Here is a 20,681-nt window from a genome sequence, read left to right on the forward strand (position 1 = left end):
GTGGGGCCTTTGGGAGGTGATTTGGGGTAGATGAGGTCACAGGGTGGAACCCCATGATGGGATTAGGCAAAGGAAGAGAGAACAGAGCTTTTGCTCTCTTAGCCATAAAGGACATTGCGACAAGATGGTCATCTGCAAATCAGGAATCAAGCCCTCACCAGGAACCAAATATTGGACCTCCAGCCTCCAGAACTGTGAGAAACAAATATCTGCTGTTCAAGCCACCCAGTCTATGGTATTTGTCATAGCAGCCTGAGCTGCCTAAAACAATCACCACTTGCAGATGAGAAAAGTAGGTGCAGAAGGCGTGAGGCACATGTGCAAGTTCAGCAAGGAAAGCCAGTGAATGGACAGAATGGCTCGGCAAACCTTCAGACCCACACCAGCGCCATTTCTCAAACACCACCTTTAGTTCATGAAATCTTCAGACTTGATACAGCTCACTAATTGTAAACAATTCATCCCCAATCTCTTAGTAGGGATAAAGTTCTAATTGTAAAAATGAGAACAGGAGGAAGACCTACAGACCAGAATGTCCAAAGGAGCTTTCTGCGATGATGGAAATCTATTGCCTATGGTGTTCAATACAGTAGCCACCAGCATGGTGGTTCTCAGCTGGGATTAAATGTGTTCTTTAGGGGACACTCAGCAATGTCTAGAAACATTTTTGGTTGTCACAATGCAGGTGGAAGATGCTACTGGCATCTAGTGGGTAAAGAGTAAAGACAACATTCTTTTTTTTTTTTTTTCTTAGAGTCTCGCTCTGTCGAGCAAGCTGGAGTGCAACGGCACAATCTCGGCTCACTGCAAGCTCGGTCTTCCAGGTTCAAGAGATTCTCCCTGCCTCAGCCTCCCGAGTAGCTGGGATTACAGGTGCCTGCCAAGTGATTCTTGTGCCTCAGCCTCCCGAGTAGCTGGGATTACAGGCATGCACCACCACGCCTGGCTAACGTTTGTATTTTTAGTAGAGATGGGGTTTCACCATGTTGGCCAGGCTGGTCTCGAACTCCTGACCTCAGGTGATTCACCCGCCTCGGCCTCCCAAAGTGTTGGGATTACAGGCATGAGCCACCAGGCCTGGCCAAGACAACGTTCTACAGTGCATAGAATAGTCCCCCCAAGACAAGAATGATCCAGCCCCAAATCCCACTAGTGCTAAATGGTGGAGAAAACCTGCATTAGCCACATGTCACTACTGAGTACTTCTGATGTGGCTACTGAGACTGGGAAACTAAACTTTTAATTTTCTTTTACTTTAAATGTCAATTTTAGAACAAAAAATTTAAAAGAATAAAACTAAGAAAAAGTCTAATTTAAATGTAACTAGCCATGAGTGTCTTGCACAGCTATAGCAAACGTGCATAACCATAAAAATAAAGGTCTTGTTTCCCGAGTATTTCCATTTACAGCAACGAAATATCTTCAAGGAAAAGAGAGATTCTGAAGTTAGCATTGGAAAATCATGAGCATAAATAAAGGCATGAAAGTGAAGGTCATGAAGCTTAGGAACAAGTGTCCAGGCAACTCACTCTTGCAGGGTCTCCACCCCCTTTTCTTTGTACTGCAGTTCCTGCTTCATCTGGGTCAGCTCTCGTTTTAATCTGGAAAGCTAAAGACAAATCACATTTTTTTTCCAAAAACCAGCTGCAAAGAATGATTTCTACAGTTGTTATTAACACTGTCATCTGAGTTTCTACTCAGCTTGCAGTTCAGAAGATCATCTCTTCTCACTATAAACTTCCATTCACATGCATAAGAAGTAGCCTTTCTAGAAGACCTGCTGTGCTTAGATACAAAAATCCCAGATTAGACAGACTCTTACCCAAGTGGGGCACCAGTAACATTTTCAAGGTTTCCACATTACAACTGGCAACTTTTGTAACACATTCTTCATCTTTCCTTCTACCCACCCCTCTCAGACTCCCGCACATGAAACTTTGTGTCCAGAAGCCTGCTCTCTGACTACCTGAAACTCAATGGCTCCTGGAGTACTTCTTTAAACAGATTCTGGGAGCCGCTCCAGGTCCACGTCAAAACTCAGGGGCTAGGCCTGGAAGCTGGCACTTTGAACAAGCTCCCAGGTATTTTTCTTAGCTGTGCTAAAATTTGAGAACCACTGCACTAAAAGATACACCCTGATTCAGGGAATGACACACCAAGAGAGGAGCAGGCTTCATTGCCAAGATGTTTCTCGTGCTTTGTCCCAAATGCAACAAAAGTGTTCCCCTTCCCAGACAACCAAGACAAGGGTCTGAAGAGATGAAACACGGTAGCACATAGATAATTCAGGGGTTACCGGGGAAGGAGCATCAGAACCCTCAGAACCCTTCCAGTCTAACACTGCTAGCCATCCCTCCAGGAGGAGTCAACCAGAGGGGAACGCCAGCAGCCTAGGCTGCGAGGCCTCAGGCTTCCATCCACCTGGTTGTAAAAGCATCGGTTTTACTCACCCTATCCCGACGACTTGCTATTTCTGCTTTAATTTGGTGTGGGTCATACTTTGTATTTGTTGAATATCCAGAGAATGCTAAAGAGAAAGAAAATATTTTATTTTATAATGGATCCTTCAAAATACATACACATAAGGAACTTCTGATTCACTGCATTAAATAACTCTAAATCTCTGACTTATAAGAGGTCACTGGCTCCTAAAGAACTGACATTTAACATCTTCAAATCTTCCTGATGTTTGATATTTGAATCAGGACTTTCTATAGGATCCCATATAATAAAATACATGGCTGTAGGTCAATCAAAACTCTGCTTAGTTCTACTATAAAACTACTACAGTTAAACACCATAGAGACACAGCGGGCAGGGGAGGGAAGAGGTATGATTATGACGTAGGAAACTGTATTTAATACGTGAATAGTACTTGCAGTATGAACCTACTTTTACTTTCTTTTAAAATACATATACAGACGTCACTGGAAAGATAGTACCAAAAAGTTAACTGCAGTTATTCTCAGTGGCTGCATTAAAAATGATTTTATTTTTATTTTCTTCAATTTTTGACACAAGAAAGGAAAAAAAAATTAGAAATTTGTAAAATAAAAAAGATTTCTAGTAATACGTCAGTATCTGGCAGTCTTGAGAAAAAGATGGAAAGATGGGGCCCCAAGTTGTTTGTCCCAGAAACTGAAGTGAGGCACTCACGCTTTTACTCTAATAACTTGTTTTGATGAATGTTTAGCTAAAAGACATCACATACCTCAATGCTTTCCTAAACAGTGCAGTGTACATGATTTAAAGTCTCTTTACAGACATGGCATCATTATTGTGAGTAACCAATACCTAGGGATGAATAAGAGCCACAGAGCTATTTACACGCTAGGCACACTCAGCAAATTTCCGTGCACACAGAGAGCTGCAAGCTTTTTCCAGTGTTACGGCAGCTGGAGCAGCAAGTGGCTATTCCTAATTTCTACCACCCCATCCACCGCTCTGCGGTGCTTTTTCTTGATGCTTCTGCCTCCTTTCTTTAGGTTTCTGAAGCCATGGGCTCTGTACCACTGCTGCATGGCTTCCCTTCTGCTTAGCTAGTGGAATGCTGGACTGTCTGCATCTGTAAACCACCCCACTCTGGTGCCCTCTGCCTCCCAGTTATTGTCATTAACATCACGTGCTCAGAAGACACACCTGCAGGGATGGAGTCCTTTCTTTAACTCCTTTGATCTGAGAATCAAAGGCTGGCTGTCATTCAGATAACTAGGTGCCAACAATGAGAAACCAATTCAAAATCATTTGCAGACTATGTACTGCAAAGGATGGCTCAACACCATCCAGTAACTTCAACAGCACAATTACTTCAAACCTCAATTAGAACCACATCCAAAGTTCATTTGAGCAGTCGGATCTCCTATTTTAATAACAGTTCTGAGGAAAATCTACTATTTCAGTCCCATTCAGTCAGAATTTCAAACAACTGAATCTACTGGAAATAAACAACTGGAAGAGCTAAATGTTTGCCAACTTTATCTCCAATTTTCTTATACTTAGACTCATGATCTCTCAAAGACATGGAGTAAAATACTTTACAAACAATTCTTTCTTAGACAAGACTGCCTATTTCCAAATCCTACATCTTCCATCTTGCCTGACTCCTTGGTTTCATTTAAGATCGGTAATGAAAGCAACATCTCCAACAATGCCCTTAAAAGGCAGAAATAATTTATAGAAAACATCTCCACATTAAACTCCTGGGACTTTAAGTTTCCCAGATCTGAGCTTAAAGGCCTTTCACTTGGGATAGAGATAATATGCAAATGAGGCTATGAGGTTAGGGCTTGCTGAATCCTGGCTTACAACACTACAACACATATGTCAACTTGTCAACTTGCAGTGGGAGGAACACAAGGCCAAGAGTTATCACCTGGGATCTTTCCCATTAAGGGTAGAAAGTAAGCCTACCACCAAGTTCAACAAAGTTCACTGCAATGCTAAACATCAGTACCAGTGAGGCGCCGTGGCTCACGCCTGTAATCCCAGCACTTTGGGAGGCTGAGGTGGGCGAATTACGAGATCAAGAGATCAAGACCATCCTGGTCAAAATGGTGAAACCCCATCTCGACTAAAAATACAAAAATTAGCTGGGTGTAGTGGCGGGTGCCTGTAATCCCAGCTACTCAGGAGACTGAGGCAGAAGAATTGCTTGAACCCAGGAGGCGGAGGTTGCAGTGAGCCGAGATCACGCCATTGCACTCCAGCCTGGTGACAGAGCGAGACTCTCTCTCAAAAAAAAAAAAAAAAAAAAAAAAATCTGTACCAATCTTCCTCTGTCTGTGCAGTTTCATATGGAAAATTAGCAAAGAGACTTGAAATACACAGGGGAGGTGTCCTGGATACTGTTGGACATCTATGCAGCAACCTTCCCCCATTTCTCCTTCCTAAGTACTAGAACCCTGGAAGTGTTGGGTAGCCACCTCTCCCCAAGAGACTCAGCATGTATCCACTCCTAGAGGGGGAAACTGACAAACCAATGACACCACTGAGCCACTGAATCCACCTATGGGAAATCCCACTCCACCTCCAGAGGACTCCACTATGTGACAATGAATTTCCTTATTGTCCAGGCCCATGAGAATTACTCTTCTCTGCTGCAGCTGAAACCATCATAAATGACAGAATACCTTTTAATTATATGGATCTCATTCATGTTACTTTTGCTATGGTCTCTATAAAATTATAAAATTCCAGGACTGGGATAAGGGAAAAGTCTACTCAAGTAACTAACACAGCGAATACATTTTATCTTCAAATACTAAGGATGGTTGTGAACACTGGTATAACTTTTAATAATGTAATTCAATTTATAATTAAAATTCTCATTTCCTCAGATCTGCCAGTAAGTCTACTAGAACCACTTACAGAGTCCGAGAACAGCTCAGGACTCCAGATCCCATAACAGCGTGCACTACACAACACTTTTTTCTTTTGGAGACAGGTTCTCACTCTGTCACCCAAGCCAGAGCACAGTAGTGTGATCTCAGCTCACTGCAACCTCTACCTCCTGGGTTCAAGCGATTCTCCTGCCTCAGCCTCCCAAGTAGCTGGGATTACAGGTGCCGCCACCACACCCAGTTAATTTTTTGTATTAGTAGAGATGGGGTTTTGCCATGTTGGCCAGGCTGGTCTGGAACTCCAGACCTCAAGTGATCCACCCACCTCGGCCTCCCAAAGTCCTGGGATTACAGGAGTGAGCCCCGTGCTCAGCCTTCCACAACATTTATAAACGGAATATCTTCCTCCATTAAGACATGTCTCCAATCTTGAGGTTTATGATAAAGACCAGACTTTCACCTCTAAAGTTTTCTTCTCTCTTGAAGAGTTGAGTGGGCAGAGCTATTAAATAGCAATATGGAGTCTGCTCAGGCATATAACATTGCCTCAGATAATATAATAACAAGGTTATAGCCTAGCTGGACCACAGCAATGTAAATTATTATACCTTGCTATTGCAGGGTGCCTTTCACGTTTATTTAATCTATTCTCATAAAATCTTTGTGAAGGTGAAATGATACTTACGTTTCCTTGCCCATTTTATAGATTAAAAGACTGAGTTTGTAGCGACTTGATCTATACTACACTATGCCATCATTCACAGAGGGCTTCATGTCTAGAATCTGGGTTCCTGTGGGTCAGCTGCCAAAGATCCTTTAATTGGGCTAGCTTTCCCAGAAAAAGAAACGGTCCTCCAGCTCCCCAGTGCCCACCACCCAATGGGTGAACTTGACCTGTGTATTTAGCACTCAAAATGCTGCAAACCCCACTACTTAACTCTGGATTTCAGTTTGACAGATTATTGAAAGGGGAAATGTATGTGCCCATGTGTCTGTCTGTCTTTGTCTCTCTTATGTACAGGTCTCCTCTGAGCTATGGAAACCTAAGGTCACCCCAGAGAGAAGACATGCTTTAAAAGACCAGCAGTCCTTCTTCAAAGACATCCTCTGGGGCAGGCTGCTCCTTAGGACCAGGTGTAGGCCTCCACGGATCAGCACTGTCAGCAGTTGCTCAAGGGAGCCAAGAATGACTCTGGGCAAAAGGCCGACAAGCCCTGACAGGTTCCAGGTTGACAGGTACTATCTACCAGAGAGGCACACGGAGAAATATGCAAGGCCAACAAAGTGGGCAGGATGGGTTTTTTTAAGGCAATATAAGCAAAAGACCAAAAACAATCAAGTAAGGCCACCTGGGAGTGATCTACAGAAGTAACCCAAGATGCCACCAAATCCTAACCAAGAATTCTCCCTCCAGGACAGACGAGGGGATTATTTCTCAGGAAACATATGCTTTGCTGCAACCTTCAAAATCTGGCTTGCCAACTAATATATGGGAAAAATGCTCCATGATTCTTTATTCTCCTGCCTGCTCCAACATGTTTGTGTGAAGGAAAACAAAAGGTTTTGAATTGGAATGGATTGCCTGTAGTCCTGTTCCTAACCAAGACAGCAAATGAGAAATCCTTCAACAGCGAGAGCACCAATAAGGCCTGGTGCAGTGGCTCACATGTGTAATCCCAGCACTTTGGGAGGTGGAGGCAGGCAGACCTCTCGAGTCCAGTAGTCTGAGACCAGCCTCGGCAACATGGCAAAACCCCATCTCTACAAAAAGTACCAACATTAGCTAGGTATGGTGGCACACGTCTGGAGTTTCAGTTACTCAAGAGGCTGAGGTAGGAGAATCACCTGAGCCTGGGAGGTTGAGGCTGCAGTGAGCCAAGATCACACTACCATACTCCAACCTGGGCAACAGAGCAAGATCCTGTCTTTTAAAAAAAAAAAAAAAAAAACAGAGAGAGCACCAATGGAAGACAGTCATTGTGAGACAGGCTTGGAGCCTCACAAGGAATGTTGGCAGGACTGATGGCTGATAAGGTCAAGCTTCACCACCACCTAATCCAAGAACTCAGGGTGGATCAGCCCTTTCTCACCAGAGATAATGCTGCCTCTTTCAATGTAGACTTTGAGTAACTCCTAGGAACCAGGATAGTAAACAAAGTCATATTCCTGCTGCTACAGGGGCCATTCACACTCCATCTAGCCCAGTGGATTTCAACCCTGGGGATCACCTGAAAAGCTTAAAAAAAAAACAAGCCTGGTCCCACCCAAGGCCAGTTCTATCAAAATCTCTTGGGGTGAGGTCCAAGCAGCAAGTTTTTAAAGATTCTAGCTTGCAGCCAGGTCTGAGAACTATGGGTGTAGACCAGGGATTGGCAAACTTTTTCTCTAATGGGCCAGACAGTAAATATTTTTGGCTTTGTGGGCCATACAATCTGTCTCAAATACTCTTTTGCCATTGTAGCTGCTATAGACAATAGGTTAGTAAATGGACATGGCTGTGTTCCAATAAAACTTTATTTACAAACACCCACAGTGGATAGGATCCAGCCCACAGGCTTGATATAGTTTGCAGACCTGAGGTTTAGACTATCATCCTACCCCATGAAAGAATTTCTTCCAAAAGATCCTACAAATGGTCATATATAGTTCATCTGAATGTACCTGGGGCTAGAGTTTCTCAGGAAGAATAAAGGAGTAACTACAGGAAAAAATGTGTCTAAGATAATGAACGTATTCAGTGTTAAAAGGCAGGCAAATAGAAGAACATGTTGCAATAAAGAAAGTAGAAAAAAACCTCTACAAAATGGAGCTGTAGAAAAAGTAGCAGGTGTGTCTCAGAGAGAATGAGTCTATTGTTGAGCAGTTTCATCCCAGTGTTCTACGAAGCATAAATGAGGCCTGGGCACTACCAGGCAGCTAGCTCAGAAGCTCATTGAAATCAAGCAGGGTTGGGTTCCTACTCTCATGGAGACAAGTGTGCAAAGTATTCAGCCAAGTATCTGAATTTGCTTTCAGGTCAAGGCATGGATGTTCTTAGATACCAGGGAGCCCAATATTGACACAAAATCGTTCCTCTCCAATGAATGAAGTTTTCTTCTGGTGGTTTCCATAGCTCAAGGGAAATGTGTGAAGGGTACAGGTGAGATACACTTCTCCCTACCTTCTGCTCCCACATTAGAAATGGCTGTTCCAGTTAATTCCTCTGTTCACACATCATTGCCTCATCTTTACCAACAAGCAACCATTAGGAATAAAACGTGTTCCCGGCTGGGCACCGTGGCTCACACCTGTAACCCCGGCACCTTGGGAGGCCGAGGCAGGCAGATCACGAGGTCAAGAGGTAGAGATCATCCTGGCCAACATGGTGAAACACTGTCTCTACTAAAAATACAAAAATTAGCTGGGGGTGGTGGCGTGTGCCTGTAGTCCCAGCTGCTCAGGAGGCTGAGACAGGAGAATCACTTGAACCCGGGAGGCAGAGGCTGCAGTGAGCCGAGATCGCGCCACTGTACTCCAACCTGGTGACAGAGCGAAAAAAACAAAACAAAACAAAACAAACAAACAACAGGAAAAACATGTTCCCGCCATTTAGTATATATCAACAGCAGGTGCTAACAGCTGTCGAAAAATAAATGAACAGTTTAGTGATCTTCCATGGGCCATGGAAAAGTCAAGATCTACAAAGTGCTCTGCCTTCCACTTGCCCCCTTTATTGCTGCAAAATTTCCAGATGACTTGTCAATTTATAACTAGTCTTTATTTTCAGATAACCTGAAAGTTGGATGGGGGAGGGGTTCCAGAAACACCATCAGCTGTTCTGAGTGGCCTCTTCCATGTCTAGGAAACTGTACAGAGCACTGAAGGCCATCAACACAAACAGATCTGGGCTTAAATCCAACTTCTACCATCTACTGGGTATGTAATCCTGAAGAAATAATTTAGCCTCCCTGATACTCAGTTTCTCATGTGAACAATAAAGAAAACAGCACGTGCTTGACAACACTGTGATCATAACAATGCACAGAAAACACCAGCTCATTGGATATTGGTTCCTTTCACTTCAAGTCATTACCCATGAAGGAAGAACTGGGAATTAAGTCCAGATGTTATTCTGTTCACAGTATCAGAAAAAGGAAACACCTCCTGCTTTAGATGACTAGCACTGAGGGAGATATGGGCAGTGAGACCCGTGTGGCTACACAGCCAACTTGTGCTATGGAAACTGCCACCAGCAGCTCCCAACATGGGCCCAGGCCCTCTGGCATGGCTGTAGAAGCCATCTGTTAGATCATGGTCAAGCCAACAGGATCACTGCATTGGACTCTATCCTGTAGCCAGAAAGAATTCATCTGAGTCCATTCTAGCAGGGTTTTCCTTGTTGTACCTTGTAGTTCAGGTTAAATGGCAGATTGAGAGAGCTTGGTGGAAGCCCTAGGGACAGCAGCAAGTTGATAAAACACTTGAATCAACTCCTAGATTCCGTTCAGAGTTGGTTTTTTCCCTGATGAGCTGATAGGCCCCAGGAAGACCCACTGGCATCTCCAGCCCTTTCACAAAAACAGGCAGGCCCACTTTTGGCCTCGAAGGCAACCTACACACATAGAGGAAGAGATCATATCCACACAGAGACATCCAGCAGGTCAGGAAATGGAATCTGGTGAGCACCTTAGAACCTCAAGTCAACAACAGAGTCATCAGCTTTCTCTACTGAAGGAACAGATACCACTTCAAAAAGAGCCTCTTGAGTGTATCTTTTTAACGGGCATTAATAAAATCCCATAGGGCACAAAAAGAAACGTAATTGAGTAGGATTCCCTATTTGCCCAAACATCAAAGAAGTGAAAAGCCCACGGAAATACAAAAACTGATCCTGTAGGATCCTCAGCTCCTCAGGATGCTGAAGTACTGAATACTTGTAACCTACAGCTTGGCACTGCATTGGGATTCCTCGCTCACTGCCCCTCAGAGTGGGTGTGGAATCAGACGGGATGTTCTAATGTCTGCATCATTGAGGGCATCTAGTCCAGCGTCCCCACAGTCACCGTAGCTGACGTTCTGGCTGTACTGGTAGTAGCCAGTACATCATACACACTTTCTTTAGACTCAATTTTTCTTTCTTTCTTTTTAAATAGAGACAGGGTCCTGCTAAGTTGCCCAGCTGGTTTTGAATTCCCAGTCTCAAGTGATCATCCTGCCTCGGCCTCCCAAAGTGTTGGGATTACAGGCGTAAGCCACTGTACCTGGCCTCAATTTTTCTTTTCAATCACTGGCAAGAAACATCCTGCCAAGTTTTTCTGATATGTACTTCTTCCATTCCATTCTTTGAAAGAGTGATTTGAGAGCCTCTTTGGAGACCTAACCAAATGCAAGCATGTAAAAGATAAGGTACCCAAAGACTGCTGGAAAGAAACACACTATTAGGTTGGATTATAAGAATAGCCAACATTCAGCCCTTTTTTAGATACAAAAATGGCAATTTTATACCATTCAACCTAACTTCTACCAAGTAGCTTTCTGAAATGTTTAGAATTGCTGACTATATGATCTCAGAACCAGTTATAGGCCATTGCTTCAGCTAAGGAGACATCGAGGCACCAAGCCGATGGGCTTCTGCATCATCAAAAAGACTGACCGGGCACGGTGGCTCACACCTGTAATCCCAGCACTTTGCGAGGCCGAGGCAGGTGGATCACCTGAGGTCAGGAGTTCCATACCAGCCTGGCCAACATGGCAAAATCCCGTGTCTACTAAAAATGCAAAAATTATCTGGGCGTGGTGGTGGACACCTGTAGTCCCAACTACTCAGGAGGCTTAGGCAGAAGAATCACTTGAACCCGGGAGGTGGAGGTTGCAGTGAGCCAGTGAGCCAAGATCATGCCACTGCACTCCAGTCTGGGTGACAGAGCAAGACTCCATCTAAAAAAAAACAAATAAACAGTATTCTAGGCCATAAAAGTCATCTTAATAGATTTGAAAAGACTGAAATGTTAGTCTCTAACCACAATGGAACTAAGTTAGAAATAAACAACAACATGACATCTTTAAAAAGTCCTACTGACTTACTTCTAAACAACCCACAGGTCAAAAACCACCAAAAAAAAAAAAAAAAAGGAGAAATTATTTTGAACTGAAAGAAAATACAGCATATCAAAATGTATGAGATGCAGTTAAAGTAGTACTTAGAGGAGAATCCTTACCTTTAATGGCTATGTGTGGAAGTAAGAAAGATCTAAAATCAGTGATCTAAATTTCCACTTTAGGAAGCTAGAAAAGGAAGAACAAATTAAAGCCAAATTAAGTAGAAGGAAAGAAATAATAAAGAAAAACTAGTAAGACAGAAACAGACAAGAAATGGGAGAACAGGGCAAACACCAGTGTATTGTAAAGATAGATAAAAATCAATAAAAGTTTAGCCATACTGATTAAGAGACATGAATTATTAATATCAGCAATTAAAGAGAGGACATCACTTCAAAGCCTACAGACATTGAAAGGCTAATAAGGGAATTCTACAAACAACTTCATAGACTTGACAGCTTAGATCACTGGGCAGCAAACTCCCTGTGGGCCAAATCTAGGTTGCTACCTGTTTTGATACTTCTACTGGAACACGGCCAGGCACATCTGTCTACATGTTGTCTCTGAATGCTTTTGCAATATAACCACAGGGTAGAATAGTTGCCACTGAGATCACATGGTCCACAAAGTTTAAAATATTTACTATCTGACCCTTTATGGAAAAGTTTGCTGACTTTTAGATTAGATGAAATAGACAATTCTCTGAAACACACAAATGCCAAAACTGATTCAAGAAGAAACAAAAAATCCGGATACCTCTCTATTAAAAGTATTGGATTTGTAGTTAAAAACATTCCACAAAGAACTCCAGGTCCAGGTGGCTCTTTGGTGAATTCTATGAAATACTTAAGAAAACACTAATACCAAGCCTACACAAACTCTTTCAGCAAACAGAAGAGGAAGGAACATTCCCCAATTCATTCTATGAGGCCAGTATTACCCTCATACCAAAATCAGAGAAAGATATTCCAAGAAAAGATAACTGTGAAGATAAGAAACCAGCCTCTAAAACTCCACACATAGCTAACCTATCATATTCTGATGGAAAGTTAAAAACAAAACAAAGCCAAAAAAAAAAAAAAAAACCAACCAGGTTTGTGCCAATATCTACAGAGATGGAGATAAGATGGCTTGGAAGAAATACATCAGTAAAACTGAGTTCCCTGTTCCCCTCAAGATACACAGTAACGGAAATATCTTCAATTCCTATTGCAGAGGGAGTACCCCCAACCAGCCACAGCTTCTAAGGCTTCTGCCCCGTCAACAGTTGCTGCAATAAAACAGAGCACTAAATGTGTGGCCCCTTGGCCTTACCTCCATTCTGACTTGCAACACAGAATAAAGCTATTGCTGTGTCTTTAACATCTGCCATGGCAACATGGCACTAATATCACAGGAAAGGCCCCAAGTATCAAACAGACAGGTTTTTATAAAATTCAACCCAGTGGTACGAACTTTCATCCATTCTTTCCAAGCTCACGAGTGCCCAGGCCAGTCACAGTCATGCACATCTGTTGGGGTCTGTTGAGGGTGACAGTCTGCTGGGAAGGAACTGGTTCATATGGTGACTGTGTCCACAGCAAAATGCTTTGGGTTCTGAGAGTGCACCTGGTTTCTTCAAAACTAAGCACTTGCTGAGTACTAATGAAATGGACCCCCACTCTGGCAGCCTTCAAAACTAAAGAGAGGTCCCTTTAGAGAACAGCAAGCAGTACATGGTTATCTTACCTGAGGGGCAGGAGAGTACCCCGATTCTCTGGGTTCTATGGTGTTCCTCCTCCTTCCCTGTACTGCCTACTAAAGCCTAGAGCCCAACAGAGGACTCTACAAAGAGACAGGGAGCTTGACATGGCTGAGGTCTCCTGAGTCTTCCCACTCAGAATGAATGAAACCACTGTGTGGATTTCCCAAGAGATCATCCCAGACGAGCAGTGTTAACTGCAGAGATCTCTGAGGGAAGCCCTCTTCAAAACTGACATGCAAGAGACAGGAGGCTGGTATACAACCCTACCCGAAATTTTGTTTTCTTGTTTATTTTTTACCTTCCCCACCTGAATGTGAGCTCAAGGGCAGAGACTTTTCCCTTCTTAGTCACCACCAACCATAACCCAGTTGACTGGGCACAAAGTAAGCATCTGATAAACCCTTGCTACAGGAGTGGCTACCGGGTGCCCATCTGATTTCAGTGCCGAATACCGATGACCTAACGTATGTGATTAGAACCTTCACGAAGCGATCTTGCCCAAGGAAGGTTCAGTGTTTGCAGGTAACCTAGCAGAGAGATGGCTTTTAAAGTCACAATGGCTTTTAACAGGAGATAAGTCAACTCACAGCTGGCGTGCGAGCGGCTGTCATCCTCACACATTTTGTGCAGCTGCTGGTATTCCTCCTGGGCCAGCTCAAACCGCTGCTGCTTAATCTGGTAGATTTCTTTCTTGGCATTGAGAGCCTCCTGGGCTACAATTAAATATTCCTTCAACATGCGCTCTTGCTCTCGCCTCCACTGTTCTCTTGGATCCTCAATCTGGGTAAGTTCTGAAATTTAAAAAGGTTAAAACATAAGTGACTTAAAAGTAAAATCCTTAGGTGGACCAACAGTCATGCAGTGATGTCAGTCGTCAATGTGAAAATTAATTCATTACCAGGATGTATATTATGGAAGATTTTATATCACGAACCTTTCCAAAGCGTGGAACACTTTCTATTTTTATATCCATAGTCCAGATGAGAAGGAAACTCTACAGATATGAAACAGTCCATTGGAGGAGGGAAGACAATACAAGACGATGTTTTCACCAACAAAGACCACACTTTAAATAAGCACGGGAGGAGATGAACCCACGTGAGCTCAGAACTGTGACACTAATTGCTATTTATGACCTTCTCTTCATTGACTCCTTCTGCGTGAGATGATGGAAACTCTTGTGTGTCCCGGACCTGACTGGCCCCCTTCTTTCATTTCCCAGACCAGACTGTGTAGTCTTTTCCCATTCCTCGCTGACTTCCTTGTCCCATCCCACCATAGCTTCCCTCATGTTCACTCCTGCTTCCTCCCTGTCCAGCTCTTCAAGGGCCTGTGCCTAACTCCAGCTCCAGCCTCTCTCCCCAGCTCCAACCTTTCATTCCCACCTGCCTCCTGGATGCACCTCCACATGGATGGACCCAAAGTCACTCCTAGCCATTCATCCAATGCAGCCCTCATTCTCCACACCACCTTTCCCCATCAAGAGCAAAACCAAACCAAACACCACACAGCACACGCCTGCTTCTCCTGTCTTCCCCTTGCAGGGAGCCGCATCATCTGGATCTAACTGCGGAGCCAGCCTGGGGGTACAACCTGGGACTCATCCTCAAAGAATCCCACTCCTCTTCCTCCTGAAACATTCGGTGGGTTATGAAGAACTGGAGGTCCCTGCCCCTGGATATGATAATCATTGGTGACACGCCCTTGTCTCTGTCTCTCCTTACTTCAGTCAGACTCTCGGGACCTTCTGGTCTCATCCCACCAAAACCCATCCTCAGAGCACTCTCCAAAGTGACCTTTCTAACTGGGATGCAATGCTTTCACACAGAAACCTCTTTGAAAGCACAAACTCGGCTGGGTGCGGTGGCTCAAGCCTGTAATCCTAGCACTTTGGAAGGCCAAGACGGGCGGATTATGAGGTCAGGAGATGGAGACCATCCTGGCTAACACGGTGAAACTCCGTCTCTACTAAAAAATACAAAAAAAAACTAGCCAGGCGAGGTGGCGGGCGCCTGTAGCCCCAGCTACTCCAGAGGCTAAGGCAGGAGAATGGCATAAATCCGGGAGGCGGAGCTTACAGTGAGCTGAGATCCAGCCACTGCACTCCAGCCTGGGCGACAGAGCGAGACTCTGTCTTAAAAAAAAAAAAAAAGAAAAAAAAAAAAAAAAAAGAAAAAAAGAAAAAGAAAGCACAAAGTCCAATCTCCTTAGCCTAATATACGAGTTCCAAAACTCACTCGTCAGCTTCATCTCATTTTCCATCCTTTTCTCCCAAAACATTCTCTACGCAGACTGAACTTCTGCGAAGTACCCAAATATGCTTGGCTGGCTCCCCAGTGCCTTTGCCATGCTGACTCAGACCTCTTCTGTCACAGGAAGGCCTGCCGTCTTCCCAGGCACGCTGCAAAGGCACCTTTTTTCTGAAGCCTTCTCTGATCCTCTAGGCACACATGTCTCTCCCCTGCTTACGTGGGCTGCCCTTCTTCCCCCTTAACACTGGGCACCTGAGTGTTTTTGTATCTTTTCTGTTTCCCACCTAAACTATAGCCTCTAGATGGCAGGGGCACAGCCTCAGTCACCTTTATACTCTCAGGACCTTTCACTGAGTGCATACAACAGAATGGTCTGTATACACCATATACAAAGGAATACGATTCCACAAAAAGGAATAAAGTTCTGATGCTCACTATGACATGGAAGAACCTCAAAAAACAGCCAAGTGAAAGACGCCAGGCACAAAAGGCTACATAGCATCTGATTCCATGTCTACGAAATACCCAGAACAGGAGACTGCAGAGACAGAAAGCAGACTAGGGGTCACCAGGGGCTAGGGGAAGGGGAATGGGGAATGACTGCTTAATGGAGATGAGATTTCCCTTTGGGGTGAGGAAAATGTTCTGGAACAAGATAGAGGTGATGGCTGCGCAAGACTGTAAATGCACCAAATGCTACCAAACTATTCATTTTAAAAACGGTTCATTTTACGTTCTGTGAATTACACCTCAAAATGGTTAAAATGGTAAATTTTACATTATGTCTGTTTTGCCACACACACACACACACACACTCACACTCACACACGAAGGTGTGCTTGCTAGAATGTTTCCAGGTAAGTTCTCCTTTGGAAATCCACCCCCCCCCGCGTCTGCTCTCCTGTCAATATCCTTTGCTCATCCCTTCTCACACCATCCCAGCGCCCCTCCTAGAAAGCCTCTCCAAGCAGTAAAAGCTCACAGGAGAAGATTTACAAACCAAAACAAATGCAAAATCAGAGTCCTACTCTTGTCTCAGAGATGAGATTCAGTGGGCGTGGGGCATCCGTACCACCAAGCCCTGGGAAGGATAAAGCCTATTAACGAAGCCACGGGCATCTGCCCAGGTCCACAGCAAGGTGGCCCTGTGAAGTGAGCAGCTCTTACGTGTTACGAGCTGCCCTTTAGACTATCAGCTGGGAAGCCTAGCTCAAACGGCCACATTTACCCAAACATACACAGTCGTGAAGTGCCAGGCTGGCAGAGAGCCACTGGGGCCTCTCAGCTTCTCTTCTGCCAGGTACTTGCCCTGTCCAGAAACCAGTGGGTCCACCTAGAAGTTCTCCTGCCACCTGGACCTGCCTGGGAGGGCAGTGGGGTCATAACGATAGATATCCCCTGTCTCCAATCACCACTGCCCAGTCTCTGGATAAGAGCTGCAATCAAGCCCAAGGACGGGTGCCAGGCACCAAAAACCCCACTGTCCCGAGATCTGAGATGGGGGACTCAGATCTTGGGTGCCAGCAACTGACAATGTAGGAATCAGCTCTGAAGACACAAGTCTGGGTCGACTGCACAGTGGGGACATGAGGAGTCATGGAACTGGCTTAGAAAAGAGCCTCAAAATCACTCGGGTTGGGGGCACCATGCACCTTCACACCCTGCAGCCACCCCGCACTTCACCAACCAAAGGACAGAAAGTAAGCCAAGGGGAAGCCATGCTTCATATCCTGGTAGTAAAATGACAATGACAGAGCCACTGAGGGAAGCCAGAATGAAAATGAGAGAGAATGAAAAATAGATTCCCACCTGGGACCCCATTGAAGAAAGCTGACGAAGAGACAGCCAAGATTAAAGTGCAGAGAACAGATCTAGAACAGGATTCCTACACCTTGGCACCACTGACATTTGGGGTCGTCTCATTGTCTGTTGTGGGGGGCAGGCTGTCCTGTGCGTTGTAGGGTGTTTAGCAGCATCCCTGGTCTCCAACCACTGAATGCCAGCAGCACCTCTCCCAGGCACAGTCATTGAAAATGCCTCCAGACAATGCCAAGTGTTCCTGAGGGATAAAATCACCCAGGATGAGAACCACTGCTCTAGATAGTTCTACAAAGGAGGCTGGCATGGCCAAAGACCCATTGTTTTTGCTATGGTCTCTATACCATTTCCTCCCTTCACACACACACACACACACACACACACACACACACACACACAGAGAGAGAGAGAGAGAGAGAGAGAGAGAGAGAGAGAGAGAGAGAGATATCACAAAGGTTTGGTGTATGAAAGCTAAAGTTAAATGTATAAGATGAAATGAAGTAAAGCTAATCACTTGGGCACTTATTTCAATAACCTGTCAGCTCCACTCTGCAATAAATAATTTTTTCATTATGAGAGGTATTTCTATTTCCAGACTGGCTGGGAAATTTAGTCCTTGTAATAGTTATTAAAACCCTCCATTAAACATATTATATGTAGTCCCCAGCAAGACACAAGCAAGGTACAGCTACAGAACTGCTTCACTTTGTGAAGAACTGAGCTAATGGAAACTTCGGATTACATTTATAAAACCCAATTTAATGCTGCATTGGAAGGTAACGATTGTTTCACTCTACAAAAAGTTTTTGGCATCTTTGATATAATGCCACAGATTTTGCACACTACTTACTATTTATGTGGTCCATGTAATAAACTCCAATTTGTTTATCATATACAGTTTCCCATCCTAAAGGAAGTTCATCCCCAACACAATCGGCAAAGGTCAATGGCTTTGTTATCCTGCAAAATAAAATTATGAAAACAAATTTGAAAGTCAGGTCAGTTTTGTATAAGTTTGCTTTATCTTATCCAATTGACTGCTTTTGCTCCAAATATTTGGTTGGAAAATTAATTCGCCAGCTTTGCCTAAATAACTGTATTAGTACACTCGCAATCAGAAGCATTACTATCTCAAAGCGCAACTTTAAATATGAGCAAAAGAGATACTCGGTTACTAACAAAACAGGTAAAACAAGCATCTTCTTCCAAGCAGTATGTTTAATGAGGTGAGGACAATGGAATGTAGCTCTTCCAGAAAAATCAGAGAGCACCTATGCTCTGTTCTCATTCCCTGAGAAATGTTCCCCTCACAACTTTCAGTTTCCATACATTACACATGAACATTGGCTTAAATCTATATAAAATGTATTTCCAATATTTTTATCTACCAGTGGTCATGAGTTTAATAAACGTCAACCATTGGCCAAATGCAAAGAGCCAAGCAAGGTAACAATACAATGAGACCCCCACTAAATACTTCCTATATTTCTTATACAGTAGGAATCAGAAATTTCAGAGTCTTTTTTATTTTTCTGGAGAAAAACAACAAAAGCACCTTGTCTACAGGCATCTCTCCTTGAAGAAAATCTGATTAAGGAAATTTGGGCTTGACAAGAGAGATAAAGAGTTTTCAGATGGATTTTTAAAAGTAGAGCTCCCCCCTCCCCGATCCCCCATGATCATACTGATTGACAAGACAGTGTTAGGACTGCAGCTGTCACACAAAACGAGACACACCTATAATTGTCTGAGTCTGGGCAGCTATCTCTTGGGCTGTCTCTATAAATGCACACTGACTGCTATGCATGGGAATCCGATCACCTACATTTCACTAAGTCAATCCTCCCACTTCTTCTGTCCCTGGACCTGAGAAAGTGACACAACCACAGCCAAGCCCCATGAGACCAGTATGAATTTTAAACATGTGATTTCCCCAAACTGGTTTGACAACAAGGCTGTCTCTCCCCAGGGGCATTCAGAAATTGACAAACACAATCAGAACAACACTAGCTTTAATCTTCATTTTAAACACATGGTTTTAAAAAGTTAGAATCAATATAAAAACAGAAATAAACAGAAGGTGAAATATGCCATATATATCCACCAAACCCGACGCACTCAAGAAATTACATCACAAGATGAGCCTACTGTATGCAGTTTGTCCCATCCTGGAACTGATGTCGGCAGCACAATGCCTTTACCAGTCGGGAATGGTGTGCCATACCAAGGGTCCCAGTCAAGCAGGTAACAGCAGACTGTTGTGCATGATTTGCATCATCCTGAATGGGACTCAACCACGGAAAAAAAAAAAAAATTCTACTTTAACAACAACTGAGTTCTGAGCAAATTGCTGCTAGACTAATGTAATGATATTCATAAATAAGCCTCTAGAGAAAAATGAAAAATGCCCATGCACAGGTACATTCTAAGCACATTTACATACATGATCTCATTTAATCAACAAATATTGGCCAGGTGCAGTGGCTCACAACTGTAATCCCAGCACCTGGGAGGCCAAGGTGGGAGGACTGTTTGAGCCCAGGAGCTCAAGACCAGCCTGGGTAACATAGTGAGACCCCACGTCTACCAAAAATACAAAAAATTAGCTAGGCCCACGCCTATAGTCCCAGATACTCAGGAGGCTGAGGTGGGAGGATTGCTTGAGCCCAGAAGTTCAAGGCTTCAGTGAGCAATGATTACACCACTTGCATTCTAGCCTAGGTGACAAGACAAGACCGTATTTCCAAAAAAAGACAAAGTAAACAGTTATAGGTGAGAAACCCATCCTTATAGCACTGCGGAGTCAAATTCTGGCATGATTTTCAATAACAGCATTGAGAATGTCTAGATGTATTTTCCTAATTATCATTCCAAAATATTTATGGACCAGGGATCATGAATACTCTAAACTTTACCAATATCAAATGATGTTTTTCTCCCGAGAAAGTTGTTGGTGAGTAACATTACTTCAGTCATAAATCATTTCAGAGGAGTTATTCAGTTCCAGAATCTATTTGATCACATCTTTTTTTAAAAACGCTGGTCAAGTGAAGCAGTGGGAGAGGAGAAGAAACAAAGAAATCTGTAATCGGTTGTGATCAATTAGTTGTAAACACCACCGCACTCAGATCAGCCAAAGGAGAGCCGAATAAATCTTGGCTCCTCTTTCATCATCAGAGGGGAAGTATCTGGAGGTGTGTAACACTGGCGTTTTTTGGTGGTAACTTTTCAGCAAGGAGTGTTTTCTGGCTCTTGTTGGCTAAAAAGCATGGTTCCTGCATGTCAGGATGAGGCCAGGGCCACCCAGGAGCGATCTCAGCCTCATCTGGGGACAATCAGCATCCTCAGCGAGGTGGTCGGCTTCATCCTGGACAATCCCATGATCCCTCATCCTGCCAATGATCATCCTCTCACTTGGGTGGAGACAATGATGTCCAAAGACCCTTCCCC

At 43.9% G+C, this 20,681-nt stretch overlaps 1 protein-coding gene across 1 annotated transcript in view; it reads right to left on the minus strand.

The window, feature by feature from the left end:
- WWC3 (WWC family member 3) overlaps nt 1-20,681 on the minus strand; it is a 128,842-nt gene that overhangs the window by 63,829 nt on the left and 44,332 nt on the right. The window contains 4 exon segments of the mRNA XM_073013879.1: nt 1,530-1,609; nt 2,451-2,527; nt 13,749-13,952; nt 18,082-18,191. Of these exon segments, the coding sequence (XP_072869980.1) occupies nt 1,530-1,609; nt 2,451-2,527; nt 13,749-13,952; nt 18,082-18,191 (471 nt within the window).

This window comes from Chlorocebus sabaeus, chromosome X (genome assembly GCF_047675955.1).
Source record: "Chlorocebus sabaeus isolate Y175 chromosome X, mChlSab1.0.hap1, whole genome shotgun sequence".
In the NCBI taxonomy this organism is placed as follows: domain Eukaryota; kingdom Metazoa; phylum Chordata; class Mammalia; order Primates; family Cercopithecidae; genus Chlorocebus; species Chlorocebus sabaeus.